The sequence below is a fragment of the Heloderma suspectum genome, chromosome 6 (assembly GCF_057233095.1).
Source record: "Heloderma suspectum isolate Gila_16-S chromosome 6, 16-S_ref, whole genome shotgun sequence".
Taxonomy (NCBI): Eukaryota; Metazoa; Chordata; class Lepidosauria; order Squamata; family Helodermatidae; genus Heloderma; species Heloderma suspectum.
In genome coordinates this window covers 59,553,576-59,571,930 of record NC_139463.1, presented here as the reverse complement: position 1 = coordinate 59,571,930, position 18,355 = coordinate 59,553,576, and the positions used below count along the sequence as shown (strand labels likewise).

The 18,355-nt window shown below is 46.7% G+C and overlaps 1 protein-coding gene across 1 annotated transcript in view; it reads left to right on the top strand.

The window, feature by feature from the left end:
* LOC146340958 (extracellular calcium-sensing receptor-like) overlaps positions 1-16,985 on the top strand; it is a 28,807-nt gene extending 11,822 nt beyond the window's left edge. Inside the window, 3 exon segments of the mRNA XM_084807286.1 lie at positions 5,734-6,025; positions 13,920-14,805; positions 16,744-16,985. Coding sequence (XP_084663412.1) covers positions 5,734-6,025; positions 13,920-14,805; positions 16,744-16,985 — 1,420 coding nt within the window.
* The last annotated feature ends 1,370 nt before the right edge of the window (positions 16,986-18,355 follow it).

The window sequence follows — 18,355 nt, the reverse complement described above, 5'->3', positions numbered from 1 at the left end:
AAGACTGTCCTCTTATTCTTTGGCTGTCAGCTCTTTGCTAGACCTTTGAGCTACTAGTCATAATTATTGAGCCCACCGGACACATGTCCAGTGGGAATGTACATTTATTGAAAAGGGAAGTCGTAAAACATGGTTAAGACAGGCACATAAGCATAATCACAAAAATAAACATGCCGACATTATCTCATTGTACATCTGCAGGTCATGCTTCTGCTGTGTCAGCTAGTAGCTTAGTCGGTTAAAATATCTTATCACTAGCAAAAATGTATAGGGGGTGGAGGTATAAAAAGACTTATGCTTGCTTAGCTCGGGGTCCAGACTGCTCTGTACCCGTTTTGCAAAACGTTCAATAAAATAGTGTTGGATCCACTGCTGCCTGTCTGGCATCCTTTCTTTCAACTAGAAGCAAGAACTTTTTATCTAACACCTTGGAGACTTCCCCTTGGATCCTCAGGGTTCAGAAGACAGAGGCCGCTTCCTGGCAGAACTGCTTCTCCTGTTATGGCAGCTTCAGGGGGAAAGGCAGGAAGTCCTAGGCTAGGAGGGAACTCCCTTGTCTCAGACTGGAGAGATGGTGGCCCCTTCTCTGTCTGAGGTCTGTGTGTATGAAACTCTCTACGGAGGAAGAAAATGGTTTCTGATACTCTGACGTTTCCTCAGCAGAGAGCTCAGCCCTCCTTTTTTTTGAGGGATGACCGAGTCTAATAGTCTCATCAAAAATAAGTACTGGAACACTTCTGGCTTCCTCACTATTGAGTTGGCCACCCCTTCCATTTCTGAGGTGGGGAGAGGAGTGGCTTAGTTAACCTCTTGATGTCCTGAGGTAAAGCCCCCCTCCCATCTTGGACTGACTGACATGTCTTCAGGGGTCCTTATAACTCCAAAACATTGTGAGGACAGTGCAAGGAGGAAAGGGTAAGAGACCTATGTTTGTGCTTGCTCCTTTTGTGCCCCATTTCTGCTCCTAAATCAATGGTGGAGCCCTTTTTCCTTTTCCCTGTGGGTCTCACACATACCCAGGTTTAAGGCCCCAGGCCTGTAACCAAGTTGCCAGTAGTTTTAGAGAGACTTAGCGATCCAAACTGCTCTTTGCTTTGGTTCATTAGCTGCAGTTTTCTTGCTAGTGGGCCTCTCAGCTTGTAAGATGAGTCAAAGGGCGATATCTCCGCCTCAGCACATTCCATGCTACCAAGCTCTGGTACCATTTATCTTTTCAGAGCCTAGGATGTGCCTGAGAAGGGAGGCTATGTTTATGCTGAGCTAGACTCCATCTTGAATGTAAATGCTCACATTGACACAGGTGAAAGGGAAGAACCTGACAACTCAGGTCAAGACCAAGTGGCCCACAAAGAAGCAAAGAGTGATGCAAATCTGTTATTCTCCCTCCAAAGTGCAAAAGGGGCCCAGTGTTACTGGGATGCAGTTATTTCTCTTGCCTGGAATTATCAAAATGACAATAATTCTTGATGAATCCTACAGGGATTTCCCTCCAGCAAGTCAATCACAAAGAAATCCTGGAGAAAATATGCTTAATATAAATATGCCAGGTGCGACTCCACGTGGGGCTGGGGTGGTGTCTGGTCACTTGGCATCTGCTCTCTTCTTGCTGTGATCTAATTCCCCTGCCAGGGCGTCTTTTTCTGGTTCTCTTTGTCTCTGATCTAGCAGGGAAGGTCTCCCTGTGCTGCTGATGATTTGGCTGCTGCTGCTGTTTTGGTTCCTGCCTCAGGCCACCCAGAGGATGCTGAGGACCATGTGCCCCATGACCTGGCCGTCTAACCTGGAAGAAGATTATTACAGGCCGGGAGACCTCATTGTCGGTGGGAATTTACACATTGGCACTTATTATTTCAATAAGTCAGAAGACTTCCGTAGATTCCCCCGATTATACATATCCAGTATTCTCCGGTAACTTTCCACCAGAGGGATCTGGGAGAGGGGCTTGCCTGCTTTGCTCTCAGATGGGAAAGCTCTTTCCAGGGAAATGCATCAGCAATGCTGCTGATGTTTAAAATCTCTTGGTTTGAGATGACAATCTCAGAGGCCTGTCAGGATTGGCTTCGACCTGTAAGGAGAGTCATAGACTTTAGGGTTCTTCTTTTTTCTTTTTTTGATATAATAATTTTATTTTTTAAAAAGAAAACAACAACAACAACATGAACACACAATACACATACACTAAAGTATCTCTTAAGGTTGTAAGATATCTACCTTTGGCTCCCCTTACACAACAAATGCTTATTATTATTCTCTACTTCTTATCTTAGTTGTATATCATACATTGCGTTCACAGGCATTACCTCATTTCTCTCCTAATTTTTAACAACAACAAAAGAAAAAAAAAGAAAAGAGAACCAACCATCTCAAAGTTCAAAATCCACATACGTGCATAGTCATCATTTTTCTCTATTTCTTGTACAAATTCTATAAAAGATTTCCAATCTAACATAAATGTTGCTGTTGATCTTTCTTTCTTTCTTTCTTCATTTCTTTCTTCATTTCTTTCTTCATTTCATTTCATTTCATTTCTATACCACCCAATAGCCGAAGCTCTCCGGGCGGTTCACAAAAATTAAAACCAAACGGCACACAATAAAACAATTTAAAATATATAGAACATTAAAACCACAATATAACAATACAGCCCCAATAAAACCTAGCACTTTGCGGGTACAGGCACATATGGGAGGAGGCGATCCTTCAGGTAACCTGGCCCCAAGCCATTAAGGGCTTTAAATGTTAATACCAGCACTTTGAATCGGGCCCAGAAATGGACTGGCAGCCAGTGCAGCGGGAAAAATATGAGCTCACAGACCAGTCCCTGTTAACAATCTTGCTGCCCTATTTTGGACCAGCTGAAGTTTCCTGACCATTTTCAAAGGCAGCCCCAAATATAATGCATTGCAGTAATCCAGACGAGAAGTTATCAGAGCATGGATGACTGTAGCTAGGCTATCTCTGTCCAGATAAGGGTGTAGTTGGTATACCAGCCTAAGCTGATAAAAAGTGCTCTGTGCCACTGAGTTCACCTGTGCCTCAAGTGACAGTTCTGGATCCAAGAGCAGCCTCAAACTACGAACCTGATCCTTTAGGGGGAGTGCAACCCCCTCCAGAACAGGTTGAATATCACCAAGCTGGGCAGACGAACCACCCACTAACAGTACCTCCATCTTGTCTGGATTGAGTTTCAGTTTATTGGCCCTCATCCAGTCCATTACCATGCCCAGGCACTGATTCAGAACAGCCACTGCCTCACCTAGTTTTAACAGTACGTTTTGCCATCTCTGCCAGATCCATCATTTTCATGATCCACTTGCTCACAGTTGGTTGTGTTTCATTCTTCCACTTCTGTGCATACAATAACTGTGCAGCCGTTGTCATGTAGAGAAAGAGGGTTCCCCCCTTCTCTTTTACATGTTTATCTGTTAGTCCCAATGAAAAGGTTTCTGACTTTAATTCTATAGTCGTCTGTAATATAGGGGTGGACGAAAGTCACTTACCTGTCGTCGAAGGCCGTTTGCGGTGGGGGGGGAGCGCTTTGCTGCTCCCCCCGCGAAGTTCAGGCTGGGGGGGGAGGCTTCCCGCCTCACCCGGCCAAAATTCAGGCCGGGGGGGAGGCTTCCCGCCTCGCCTGGCCGAAATTCAGGCCGGGGAGGAGGCGCCTCGCCTCGCCCTGCCGCGAACGTGAAAGTAAAAAAACAAAAACAAAACGCCCCCTGATAGGCTACATGACGATTCACGTAGCCTATCACGGCTAGATCTGCAAAGTCAGCCGTGATAGGCTACGTGAATCGTCACGTAGCCTATCACGGGTGACTTAAAAAAAAAAAAAAGCGCGTACGCGAATGGCGGCCCCCATAGGGAGCCGCCATTCGCGTTACTTATTTAGTCGCTGTAGTCTACGTAAATGTTTACGTAGACTATGGCGAAAATAAGGGCAACGCAAAATAGGGCCACCATTATCCGTACACTCTTTTTTTTTTTTTTTAAGTCACCCGTGATAGGCTACGTGACGATTCACGTAGCCTATCACGGCTGATTTTGCAAATCTAGCTGTGATAGGCTACGTGAATCGTCACGTAGCCTATCAGGGGGCGTTTTTTTTTTTTCTTTAATAGCAATGGCGGTGGCGGCAGCCGGTCGAAAGACCGGCTGCCGCTCCCACCTCGCTCGAACACCCGCCGAACCGCCAGCCGGACCAGCCACCGGGAGGGACATTCGGTGAAGGTAAGTCCCGTCCCGGGGGGGGGCGGGTGGTGGGGGGGGGCGGAGGATTTCTCAACGAAACTTGTTCGGGGGGCTGAACACGTTGGCGCTCGGCCCCCCGAAGTTTCGGGGAGAAATTCTTTACCATCCCTACTGTAATATTCTTTGAGCTAAAGACTGTATTCATTTCCAAAATATTTTAGCTTTTTTGCAAGTCCACCATAAAGGATAAAATGTTCCATCTTGATCTTCACATTTCCAGCATTTTCCAGAAACAACCTTATACATTTTAGACAGTTTAAATGGTGACATCTACCATCTATTCATCATCTCATAAAAATTCTCTTTAAGGCTTGTACATAAAGGCCATTTTAGATCTTTTCCGCACATACTTTCTCACTCTTCCAGTGATATATTATGACCAACATTTCGTGCCCATTTTATCATACAATCTTTTACTTGTTCATCCCCTGTCTCATACCTTAACAGTAATTTATACAGTTTCACAATAACGTGTACATCATTTGTACACAGTGCTGTTTCACACTCGGATTCTGCTTGTTGAAATCCACCATTTTTCTCATCTATTTTAAACCTTTCTTTAATTTGCAAATATGAAAACCCCTGGCAGACATGAACTTTTCCAATACGTTTTCCCTTGTTTTTAACTTATATTCCCCTTGTGACAATTCCAGTAAATCATTATATCTTATCCATTTATGCATGCTATCAAATTCTCTTCTCTGCATTGCTTCTTGGGAAGATATCCATCATGGTGTCTTTTGAGAAAACCTTAATTTATATTTATTCCAAATTCTTAATACTGTCCTTTTTATATAATGATTATTAAAATCTACATTTACTTTTGTTTTATCATACCACAAATAACCATGCCACCCATATCTCAATTCATGTCCTTCTAGTTCTAAAAATCTTCTATTTTTCAATGTCACCAATTCCTTCATCCACATCAAGCAGCAGGCAGAAAAATAGGTTTTGAAATCTGGTAATCCCAAGCCACCTCTTTCCTTTGCATCTTGGAAAATTTGTATTTGAACTCTTCATTTTTTTTGCTTGCCATATCAACTTCGTTATATCTCTCTGCCACTGCTTAAAAGGTAAATCCGATGTAATAATGGGTATCATTTGAAACAAAAATAACATTCTAGGTAATACATTCATTTTAATTGTTGCAATTCTTCCCAAAAGTGATAGCTGTAATTTTCCCCATTTTCATCAGTAGCAGCAGCTATCCAGGGTGTTAGACAGGGTCTCTCTCTCTCTCTCTCTCTCTCTCTCCCCCAGGATAGCATGTATATGCCAAGTATGGATCTTGGGACCAGAAACCTCCAGAGGAGGCATTCTATCCCTGAACTATGCTCCTTCCTCTAAAAATAAAACAACGTTTGCGTCCTCATGGTTACCAATAACAGGCACATTTAATGCAGAAGCTGTTTTAACACTGCACTTCTCACCAGTTCTGTTGGGATCCTCACCCACCTCCCAATGTCCCTCTCTCCACTACAGGTCGATAGTCAAGAACTACCAGCATTTCCTGGCCTTGGCGTTTGCCATCACAGAGGTCAACAAGGATCCGGCTCTCCTTCCCAACACAACGCTTGGCTTCCGCATGTATGAACACAAGGACCTTGCCAGATGGATGCATCAGAACAGCCTTTCTCTGCTTTCCACTCGGGGGCAAATGATGCCCAATTATAAATGTGACCGGCAGGATAAACTGCTCTCCATTCTTGGGGGTCTTGACTCCAAATCTTCAAGAGAAATAGCATCCCTAACAGGCATCTACAAGGTCCAACAGGTAAGATGATCCATCTGGGGATAGATCTAAGGGGCCTGCAGTGGTCAGGAGCACTAAGATGGACAGGGCAATCTCCCCTACAGTGTCTGAGTTGCCTGTATTCTGGATTGGAGGAGTCGGGGGCCCTGGCTAAGCTGCCATTCCTTGGTGGTTACTGCATGACTAATCCCACCCAGCAGAGGGCCTGTTCTGTTAGAAGGTGCCTCAAGACTCTGTGTTGTTCTTGCTGTGATCAGCTAAGGCAGCTACCCCTTCAGAGCTTGGGGGAGGCCCCACTCCCATGACAATGTGACATGTGTCTGACTTTTATGAATAGGGCTCGATGCCTACTAGTCCTGAGGGAGACATGCGACCTCCAGCAGTATCAGAGGCAGCACGCCAGTGTACACCAGTTGGAGGGGAACATGACCATGGGGGTGCATAAGGAAATCATGCTGTGTGGGCTTCCCACAGGCAGCTGCTTGGCCACTGTGTGAACAGAATGCTGGACTAGATGGACCTTTGGTCTAATTCCGGCAGGGCTCTTCTTATATTCGTATTTCCTTATAAAATGCCCCATGTTTCAGCCACACACCATAGGATGTCAGCAGAAAGAGTTTGGCGTGGGGGCACTTCAGGGATGTCTTTTTCAGCCCCACTAACATTGCCTCTCATTTTCTGTCTTGCGTGTCTCGATGCCTTTCCATGAAGAATGGATGCAGTTTGATCAAATGAGGTTCAGTGTAAGCAAGTGTAATGTGATGCACGTTGGGGCAAAAAAACCCAACTTCACCTACAAGCTGATGTGATCTGAGCTAGCAGTGACTGACCATGAAAGAGGTCTCAGGGTTGTGGTGGAGAGCTCAGTGAAACTGTCATCCCAGTGTGTGGCTGCTGTGAAAAAGGAAAAATCCATGTTTGGCATAATTAGCAAAGGAGCTGAAAATAAAACTTCCATCATCAAACTCCACTGATACAAATCTAGGGTGCAACCACACTTGGAATATAGTAAATAGTTTTGGTCACCCCACCAAGGAAGGACATTGCAGAGGTGGCAAAAGTGCAGAAAAGGGCAACTGAAATGATCAAGGGGCTAGAACAACTCCCCCATGAGGAGAGTCACTACATCTGGGAATGTTTATATTTGAAAAAAAGCTGAGTTTAGGGGGAAAACGATAGAGGTGTACACAATGACGCATGGTGTGGAGAAAGTGGCTAGGGTGACACTTTCTTCATCTCTCATAATACTAGAATCTGGGGTCATCCCATGAGGATGAACAGTGGGAGCCTCAGGAGAGATAAAAGGAAGGACTTCCTCACACAGGCATAGTTAAACTGTGGAACTCACTTCCGCAACATGCAGTGATGGCCACCAATTGGGATGGCTTTAAAAGTGGATTGGACACGTTCCTGGAGGAGAAGGCTATTACTAGCTACCAGTCCAGATGCCTGTATGCTGCCTTCAGTATCATAGACACTATGTCTCTGTATGCCAGCCGAGTTGTGGGGAACATGGGCAGGATGTGATCTTGTCCTGCCTGTGAGTTTCCCATGAGCATCCGGTTTGCAGCTCTGGGAACAGAATGCTGGATGAGATGGACCCTTGGTCTGATTCAGAAGGACTCTTCTTAGGTTGCTATGACCAAACTATTAGATATGGGGAGGGCCAGAAAGCCCCCAATACATTTCTAGTCTTTAGACACAACAGCCCACTCACTGGAATGCTATGAAATTCTTTCAGGTTACATGCATGGTCACCCTGACTTTTGGGGGTGATATCCATACTTGGGGGAGATTTAACAACATCACAGTGCTTCACTTTATATTTAGATATGTATTTTTAAAATGTCCATCTTTCTTCTGGGGAGCGCTTTATGCATCCATGGTCAGCTTTAGTAGTCCATGGAAGCTCATGCCATTAAAACTGTGCTAGATGCCAAAACATTCTGCTACAACAGACTCATAGGAAATTCCTTCCTTCAGCTCGGTTATGGCTTTTTGGACCCCGCTCAGGGAGGGAAAGGGCCATTCCCTGCCTTCTATCGGATCGATCCCAGTGAAAATCCTCAGTATGTGGGCTTAGTCCGGCTGCTCCTGTATTTCCACTGGAACTGGGTTGGGCTGCTTGCTCCCGAGGGTGACAGCGTTGAACATTTCATCCAGACCCTGACCCCAATGCTCAAGCAAAATGACATCTGTGTGGCCATCTCTGAAACGTTCCATCCAACAGACCCACTTTATCGGCGTCGAATAGAAAGTGGATCTATTCCTAGTTCTTGGTTTGAGGCCCCAAGTGATGATTTTCTTTGGGGACTCCAGTGTTACAGCACAATTAACAGTCTTGTTGAGATATCATGAAAAAAAGAGCAGGACCCCATTTAGGAAGGTTTGGATCATGACATCCTATTGGGAAATGGCTGTGGCAGGAGCCCCCTCAGGTGGGTGTTATCTAAAAATCTTGTATGGTGCTTTGCACTTCAAAGTCCACACAAGGGATGTGCCAGAATTCAAGCATTTTCTTGGGGCGTTAGATCCACTCCAACAGCAAGAAGTCGTCCTTCTCCGTTTCTGGTGGGAAAAGGCATTTAGCTGTCTGTTTCTGAAATCAGGCCAAACCTCCCCACGAGGAGAGAGAAACTGCACTGGGAAGGAGAAGGCAGCGGACCTGCCACACAACATGTTCGAAATGAGCATGACAAGTCACAGCTACAGGATCTACAATGGTGTTTATTCTGTGGCACACGCGTTACATGCTGTGTCTGGATCCAAACGTGGACTGATGGGCGGAGGCAAGAGGCTCCTGGACATCCAGCCATGGCAGGTAACATCCTCCTTCACCCTCGGCAACCGTATGAAAGCACCTCAGTGATTACTCAGTGGTGTGATCCTGGAAGCAAATGGGGGGCCTGGGAGAAGGGGAGTCAGCCTTTCTTAAGCCCTGAAGAAGGACGTGCCCCCATGGAAATGCTTCCGTGGTCGTCCTTTCCATGAAAGAGCACTGGAAAGTGAGTCAGGGATAGAGGAGATTCATGGCGCTTCCGGAATAATTTTACAGCTGCAACTACGACTGGTGAGGAGGGAGGAATGCTGTGAGGCCCCAGCCTGACATATAGTTCTTACCCATAAAGTGGCATTGTTCCCCAGCACACCCCTGAGAAGCAAACAGCAGGCAGCTTCCCGCTGCCACCTAGGTTCCATCTTGAGAGCCAGCTGAAGAACCGCAGATGTTGCTCTCTTTGCTGCTATGAGTAAAACCCCTCCAGCTCCCACTCAAAGATAGGAGGGTGTGTTGTAGCAAGTAGGCACCAGCCAAAAAAGCCTGAACCATTCCACAAGCATAGCCGAGCAGATATGCCAAAATAAGATGCACCTTAAGCATTAAATTTAATAAAGGAGTACAGAAAAACAACCAAGTCTCCTAACTTAATGGCAGTTACAGAGTGTTAGAAGATGCCAGAACTCATTCACAATTTCCCCCATTTTCTAAGTGTCTCTTACTTTTCAGATTCTTGCCTCTTTGAGGAGCATCCACTTTAACAACAGTGCTGGAGATGAAGTCTCTTTCACTGAAAATGGCAAGAGATAGGATATCCTGAATTGGATCTTCTTCCAAAATGGATCTTTTTATTCTGTGAAAGTTGGGGGAGTGGATTCAGGGGCTCCCCCAGGCCAAGACTTCACCATTTACCCTGATGCAATTGTGTGGGCAACAGAGGTGAGGTTGAAGGGAATGTTCTGGGGTCCACCTTACACCCCAGTTGGAACATGAATGTGGCAGGACAGAGGCACCCAGCTCGGACAGAGCTGCAGGACGAGGTCCCTTTCTCTGTGCAGAGAGAGTTATAGAGCTCCGTCTCTCTCTCTCTCTCTCTCTCTCTCTGTACTGAGGAGGAAAGTGGATGGGACGAACTTGCTGATATAATGGGAAAGTGAAGGGATTTGCTAGGTGGAGGCTCTCTGTCCCCTTAGCCTCATCAGGATACAGCTGGTTCTGGTGTTAGAATTGGTGTCTCCTAGAGGGACCTCTTTTATAATGGTTCTGAGAGATTTGGCGCTCCTGTTGGGGATATTGCAACCTCGTCTGCAAGTTAAAGGAAAGGGGCAGTTCGGCATTTAGCTAGTTAAAGCATCGACATAGCTGGCCTTAGGACTCTATAGCCCCCAGTGGCCTCCTGTTCCTTCCTCCCCTACCCCCCCCCACCTTTCTCTGTTCCTGGGAGTGCACCTGGCTTGCTCTCTCTCCTGCCTGAACACAGAGAAATTGACTGATCAAACCCTTGGTTTGAAACTGCAAGCTGTGCATGCATTATATGCAAGATGACGTGTGAGTAAAGCTGTTCAAATTCTTAACTAAAAGAAGTGTATGGCCGCTATATGTTCTTTAGCCATCATGTGATTGTGGGACTGGCAAACCCGCGTTCTGCTTTGCGTCTCTCTGCTAAACTCCCTTTCGAATAAGAGGCAGAGATACCATGTATTTCCCATCACCTCCTGAACTCATAATCCCCTCCATCATGCAATGGGAGACTCTGTTGAGTAGCTATATTCAGTGCAGTTGTTGCCAGGTGGAAATCCTCTGCTGTTGCCTTTCCCTTTCAGAAGGTGCCTGTCGCGAGGTGTGTGGAGCGGTGCTCTCCAGGGCACCGGAGAAGAGTTCCAGAGGGCAAGCCGGTTTGCTGCTACAGATGTGACCGTTGTCCAGAAGGGACGATTTCTAACTCCACAGGTACCTCCAACTTTGAGAGCCACATAAAAGTGCAGACCACACTGGGGTAAGAGTGATGTGGGGACAGGGGGAGGTCATAGACAAGGGAACGTGCGCCATTTGCCCTAGGAATGTTTTCTCTATAAATACCATTTTGGATGGCGTACCTCTGTTGTTTACTTCTGTGCAAAGTATTCATGACTTCCTCAAGAAATCTATTAAAATGAAAAGATAAGGACTCCCAGGAAATTTCTAATACCCACATGTACAGAATCTGTCCTGGCTCTGCTTTTCATGTGTATCAACATGATTTTCAACCAACCTCGGTTGTTTTGGCATCAGACCTAAAATGTTTGGGGCAGAACATTGACCATGGGCAGGTGGTTGGTCATCCTTATATCAATTGGAGGATGTTACTCCAATGCAGGGATACTGTGGGTGCCCAACTGGGTCTCAGAGTCTGTTGTAGTCCCCCACCCCACTTGCCCCCAAACCCGGCTTGGTGAGCCCCTGGGATGTTCTGGACCCATCTGCTTGTGCCCGGGGGCTTCCTGTCCTCCAAGCGAACTGCCATTTTAGTGCAGGATGTGGGCTCCAGTCTTTCGGATATCTAATGTTGCGCCCAATGGTGGCTGGAAAGGGCCATTTCCACAACATTAGAGGCCTGTCTTGTTGTGGAAATGGCCCTTTACAGCCACCGTTGTGCACAACACTAGATATATGGAAACTAGAGCCCCCATCTTGCATCAAAATGGTGGCGCACATGGGGGAGTGGGCAGCTGCAGGGCACTCCTGGATGAGGGCCCATGTGGCAAGGCTTGGGTGGGTGGGCAGCAGGGGCAGCCCCTCACACAGCCAGCAACCTCAGACTCGGGTGAGTCCATCCGCCCCTACTGCAATGTCATACGGTTTCCACTTTATCTGTAGTGATATTTGCAATCTGTTCCCCAGCCTCTGCACCAACACAGCTCCTCAGAGGACATGTTGTCATATTAAGATGATGAAAGATAGTATTTTCCCTATATCTTTGTCCATTCAGAAGATACTGCAGTTGACTGAGCATGACTGAATTCTCAAATTTGCAAGGTTTTCATATCTAGTTGGAGAATTTGTGATTTTCTTCCTTGCAGAATATTGAGCACAAGTCTGGTACTGTGGCAGATCAGGCAAAACTTTCCTATCTGCATCATCTCAGGCCTGCTGCCCAGTTAGGAAGTTCTGCAATCAGATGCCTCCAAGAGAATTCTGGAATTACAAATGAGATCCCAATGGCTAATGCAACACAGCTTAGCGTTCTGACTCATGAGTAGTGAAGGGGTCTCATCTCTGGGGTTTGCCAATGAGAGACAGCAGTGCAGGGCCATTAGAGAGGGAACATTAGCACCCTTTTACTGATTAAGAAGGAATCTAGATAAGGAGGCGCCCGTGTTAAAAATATAGTTGTGCGTTTCATTAGCATCATTCAAGCAAGTGCCATAAAACAATTAGCGGCATAACTGGGCCAGATGGACCATGAGATAAGTGACAAGATGCCTCATCGCAGATCGTAAATAGAGCAAGATATGTAAGAAGAAGACAAGCTCACAGAACAGGATGATATCAAAGAAATCTTCCAAGATCACTTTGAATTCTGTTCCCATCTTCCAGGGCATTAGCTATACTGCCCAATTTTGTGTCATCTGCAAATTTGATCAGCATTCCCTGAACCTCCTCCTCCAAGTCATTAATAACAATGTTGAAGACCACTGGGCCCAGGACTAAGCCCTGAGGTACCCCGCTCGTGACCTCTCCCCAGTTGGAGAAGATCCCATTAAAAAGCCCTCTTTGAGTCCAATCCTGTAGCCAACTGAGTATCCACCTGATCGTTGCTTCATCTAGGCCACTTTTAGCTAGTTTGCTCATCAGGATATCATGGGGCACTTTGTCGAAAGCTTTGCTGAAGTCAAGGTACTGTATATGATGTCCACAGCATTCCCACGGTCCACAAGGGAGGTTACCGGATCAAAAAATGTGATCAGATTCATCTGGCAGGATTTGTTCTTGACAAATCCATGTCGGCTTTGAGTAATCACTGCATTGTTTTCAAGGTGCTTGAAGATGGATTGCTTTATCATCTGCTCCAGAATTTTCCCAGGGATTGATGTCAGACTGACTGGTCTGTAGTTCCCATGATGTTGGATAAGTGAAATGTTTGAATTAATGCATGCAGAAACTCTAGTATTTAGTACTGTTATGCTGATACCTTTGTAGTTAAAACACACAAAAAAACAAATCTTGTCTGAGAGTGTTTCTTAAGACATAAAGTCTGGTATCACCCATCTTGAGAGGGAAGGATTAAGCTTGCTCTAAGATGGTTTGGAGAGGGTTCTCTATATGTATGGTTCATAAGGTAACACAGCATTGCCTTCATAATTGTAACATATCTTGAGAGAACCTCTGAACCAGGGCATATGCTACAGGAACAGGGGTGGGGGGTGGGTAGGGATGGCAGAATATTCTGCCATGGACTCCATTGAGGCCAGATATTTTGAATCCAGCCTCCGGAGTCTATGGCAGAATGGGTCCACCTACCTCCGCCTCCCCCTGGACCCGTGAGGAGCCAGATCCTCCACGCCAGGCAGCTCCATACAGCAAGCGATACAGCCGCCATTGCCGTGCCATATCACTGAGCATTCACTGCAGAAAGGGTACTGGACGCCATTTATGTGGTGGATGCCATTTGCATCCCTGTTTTTTTCACGCGATAGGTGATGCAAATATCTACGTAAATATAAATGCGTAGCTTATCACATGAAAATACAGGGATACAAATTGTGTAGCAGATGCCATTTGCAGCTGGATCCCTTCCTGCAGTGAGTGCTCAGCGATACAGCATGGCACTGAGCACTCAGTGGAGTCTCCGTGGAGTGGAGCCGGCTGGTGAGGATTCCAGGGGAAGGAACTGATCGAATCCCTCCCCCTGCGGATGCCCCCCCCCCCGGACTGGCAAGTAGGGGATTTGTACATCCCTAGGGGTGGGGGAGGGATCATATGGGGAGAAAAAGTAGCATTTTGTACCTTTTCTGTTTCTGGTATTCTGATGGCCAAAACGTAAACAGAAAATGATAGAAGGTGTACACTAAGGTAGAGAATGGCTATTTCCATCCCTGTCCTTGAGGGCTGAACAAGGCTCCACGTAATGAACATTGTGTCATGACTGCGATATTTCAGTCATGGTTGCTCACTGCAGATGCAGCTCGCTGTGCTCCATGCCCAGAAGATCAACACCCAAACAAGAACCAAGACCAGTGTATCTCCAAGAAGATCCACTTCCTTTCCTATCAAGAGACACTGGGGCAAATTTGAGCTTCTCTAGCTCTTCTCCTCTCCTTGATCACGTCTCTAGTACTGGCAACCTTCATTAAACACCATAACACACCAGTCAAAGCCAACAACCGAGACCTCACTTATGTCCTCCTCATCTCCCTTCTGCTCTGCTTTTTCTGCTCCTTCCTGTTCATTGGCCAACCCACAAAGCTCACCTGTCTTCTGCAACAAAGTGTTTTCAGCATCATCTTCTCTGTTGCGATTTCTTCCATTTTGGCAAAAACTGTCATGGTAGTTCTGGCCTTCATGGCCACCAAGCCAGGAAACATGGCCAGAAAACTCTTGGGGAGACAACTGACAAACTCCATTGTCCTGGCCTGCCCCCTCATCCAAGCTGTGATCTGCACTTTCTGGCTGATGACCTGTCCACCATTCCTAAACGTTAACTTCCATTCCCTGCCTGGAGAGATCATCGTGGAATGCAACGAAGGCTCAGTCACCATGTTTTACACTGTCTTGGGTTACATGGGTTTCCTGTCTCTTGTTAGCTTCATGGTGGCTTTCATAGCAAGGAAACTGCCCGACAGCTTCAATGAAGCCAAGTTTATCACCTTCAGCATGCTGGGGTTTTGCAGCGTTTGGGTCTCCTTTGTGCCCAGCTACCTGAGCACCAAGGGGAAGTCCATGGTGGCTGTGGAAATCTTCACCATCTTGGTCTCTGGGGCTGGTCTCCTCAGTTGCATCTTCCTTCCCAAATGTTACATTATTCTCCTGAGGCCCAGTCTCAATTGTAAAGATCACCTGATAAGGAGAGGAACCTGTGATTAGAATACATTCTTAAAACAAATCCCTGCTAATTCATTTTCCAGTCCATCAATCACAATTCAGCTTGCTATTTGTTCGTACAGGATTCATTGTGTCTCCAATGTGTTATTTTTAAAATAAAACCTTCTAGTTCACTTCTGTCTTGCTGTATATTTTTATACTGACTGGGAGGAATGGTGTTCTGTTTGTTAGCTTAAAGTACTGGAAGGCTTTAATATTATTTCCGGACCTGGCCGGCCAGGATCCGGGGGGGGGGAGGGACGGATCGCCTCCCCCCCCGGCCAGAATTTCGGCGGGGAGGGATGGTGTGCCTCCCCCTGGGCCAGAATTTTGGGGGGAGGGATGGAGCGCTTCCCCCCCACCACGAATCAATTTTGTTAAAAGGTAAGTGACTTTCATACATCCCTAGTATATTTTTATACTGACTGGGAGGAATGGTGTTTTGTTTGTTAGCTTAATGTTCTGGAAGGTTTTAATATTATTTATAGGATTGGGGTTGCTCTGAATGACCTTTGGGGGTATTTTATTGCCCAAAGACTCTGAGCACAAAGAGATTCAAAATCCCTCCCAACTGTGTAAGTATTGGTTCTAAGATTTCCTTAGGCAGAGTAGATGTCTGGAGGCAACCCCTCTTAATGACACAACAAGAGACAGACGATAGCCCGCAGCCTTCTGTTGGTGTGTTTCAATGGAAGATGGGATGGGTCAAGACATTGTTGGTGGGCAGAGGTGGCGTGACTCATCTTTTCTTTCCCCTCACTGGACTCTTCTGGAGGAGTGTGACTGCTCTCTTTCTCTCTCCCTGAGGAATATCCTGATTGCCTTTGGTGTGAGAATAGAAACCAGCAAAGCTCCTGTGTGTCTTGGACAGTCTGTGCCATAAGTGGATCTGAAAAGGAGGTAGAGGGTTGACTTTGCTCTCTGCAGTAAATCCTGTTGGACTCAGAGGTCACCCTGGACATTGGAAGGGGAACAGGGCCCTGTTGGAGTGCTAATGTTGTGGTTCATAACCTTATGCTCACCCTGTATTTATTAGGGATGGCAGAGAATTCTGCCACAAATTTCAGTGAGGCCAAATGCCAGTGCATTCGGCCCCCCGAAATCCATGGCGGAATGGCCTCCTGCCCCCCGCCCCCCCACAGAATCCCCCCAGGACGGTACTTGCCTGGGGCGGATTGGCAGATTTGGTGGTGGCGGCGGTGGTTCCAGTGGCGGCGGTGACTCCAGAGGTGGCAGCAGCGGCAGCTGGTCTCCTGGCCAGCCGCGGCCGGGCTGCTGCCGCCGCCATTGCCGTCCTTGCAGCCGTGATAGGCTACATAAGAATTTACGTAGCCTAACACGGCTACCCCCCCAAACCCAGTGTACACAAATGGCGGCTGCTATGGTGGCCGCCATTTGCGTTCCCCATTTTTCGTCGATTTGTCTTACGTAAATATTTACATAGGCTAGAATGGCAAAAAATAAAGGAACGCAAATCGCGCCCACTACACAATTTGTGTTCCCCTTTTTTTCGCCGTAATAGCTTATGTAAATATTTACGTAGGCTAAAACAGCGAAAAAAGGGGAATGCAAATGGTGGCCACCGTAGCCGTCGCCATTTGCGTGCACTGTTTTGTTTTTTTCCTGCAGGCTGCCCAGTGGCTGGATGTCTAGCTGCAGGCAGCCCCGGCTGGCAGCTCCATGGAATCCCCACGGAGTGGAGCCAGCTGGATTAGGATTTCGGAGGGAGGGGCAGAGCGCCTCCACCCCACCGCGAATCACCCCTTTGAAATGGTAAGTGACTTTTGTACATCCTTAGGTGTGATAAGGTTTTCAGACATCGCCATCTTCCACTTGTCACTCTCTTGTGTTTCCCAGCGCTGCATCTGTCTTGTTTTTCCCTCCACAAAATCCCATTCTGGAGGGAAGAACCAAGTAGCTGCACGAGGCCTTTGGACTGATGGTGCCAGGAGTCGTCCATCTGGAGAGCACACCCTCTCCTGCCAGCGGGTGGAACCACCTCGTCTAACATGTGGATGGTGGAGCAATGAGGGGCAGGTGGAGAACGGTGTGGCTGTGACAAACCCTCCGCTGATCCGGATGCACGGTGCCCCCCGGAGCATCTTGCCTGTCTTGATGCCTCTCCATGAAGAATGGATCTTATGAGGAAAGTTATGACATCTGGGATTGCATAGCTTTGAAAAAAAGGCGAGTAAGTAGAGAAATGATAGAGGTGTACACAATGACGCATGGTGTGGGGAATGTGGATAGCGAGCTATTTCTCTCCCTCTCTCAAAATACTGGAACCCGGAGTCATCCCGTGAAGCTGATTGATGGGAGATTCAGGATAGATAGAAGGAAGGACTTCTTCACACAGCACATAGTTCAGCTATGGAATTCGCTAGCACAGGATGTAGTGATGACCACCAAGTTGGATGGCTTTAAAAGGGGGTTAGAGAAATACCTGGATGGAAGGCTATCAATGGCTACCAGTCTGGAGGGCTATGTGCTACCTCTGGAACCAGAGGCAGTGAGCCTATGTACACCAGTGGCTGGGAACATGGGTGGGAGGGTGCTGTTGCACTCCTGTCCTGTTTGTGGGTTCCTGGTCAACAGCTGGATGGCCACTATGTGAACAGAATGCTGGACTACATGGACCCTTGGTCTCATCCAGCATGGCTCTTCTTATGTTCTTATGGTCTTATCTCTCTTCTTTGTCCTCCAAAATGTGAACAACACTTTAATCCCTTTTCTTGAATAGACTGACTGGTTTCAAACACTTTGGGCTTTTGAGATGGAAGTTACAGTCATTTAAAACTTGAGTCCAGGGAATGACCAGGCACTAGGTAATTTCATTATTTGCTGGCGAGGCCACTGACATCAGAAATGGAGGCTCTCACATTATCGGACACACGAACCATCAGTCTCTTGTCTGGGGCTGGCTTTTTATTGAATGGAGATCCCGCATAAAAAAGACCCCCTCAGTCCTTCTAGAGCTTTCCTATATACCATCTCATGGGAAGCCGGATGCTCTCTCGCTGTCTCAGAGCATCCTCTCTGCAATAAACTCAGCATATGCCCTTATACTCAAGGCTGTATTAAATTGGGAATATGACTCCATAATTTAGATGTCTTATTTTATTGGGAATTCTGAGTATGTGTGTGATTGTTGCCTTCCCTGTCATTTCTCTCTCTCTTATTTCTCTTCCCCCCCCCCCTAAATAACTCCTTTTATATTTGGACATTTGGCTGTGTTGTTTTAAAAGGGATTTCTTACTGAGCTCTTCCCCACATGGTTACATTTGTCTTTTAAAAGTTTTAGATGGGTTTTGGAACGTTCACTGTTTCTGTGCTTTGGAAAGGAAAGACCAAAGTTCCTTCCTTCCTTCCTTCCTTCCTTCCTTCCTTCCTTCCTTCCTTCCTTCCTTCCTTCCTTTCTTTCTTTCTTTCTTTCTTCTTTCCCACGCCTGGGCTGAAGAAAGGGTCCTTGGCAATAGGGCTCCAAAGCAGATGGACAGACTAGGGAGTGTGAGGAA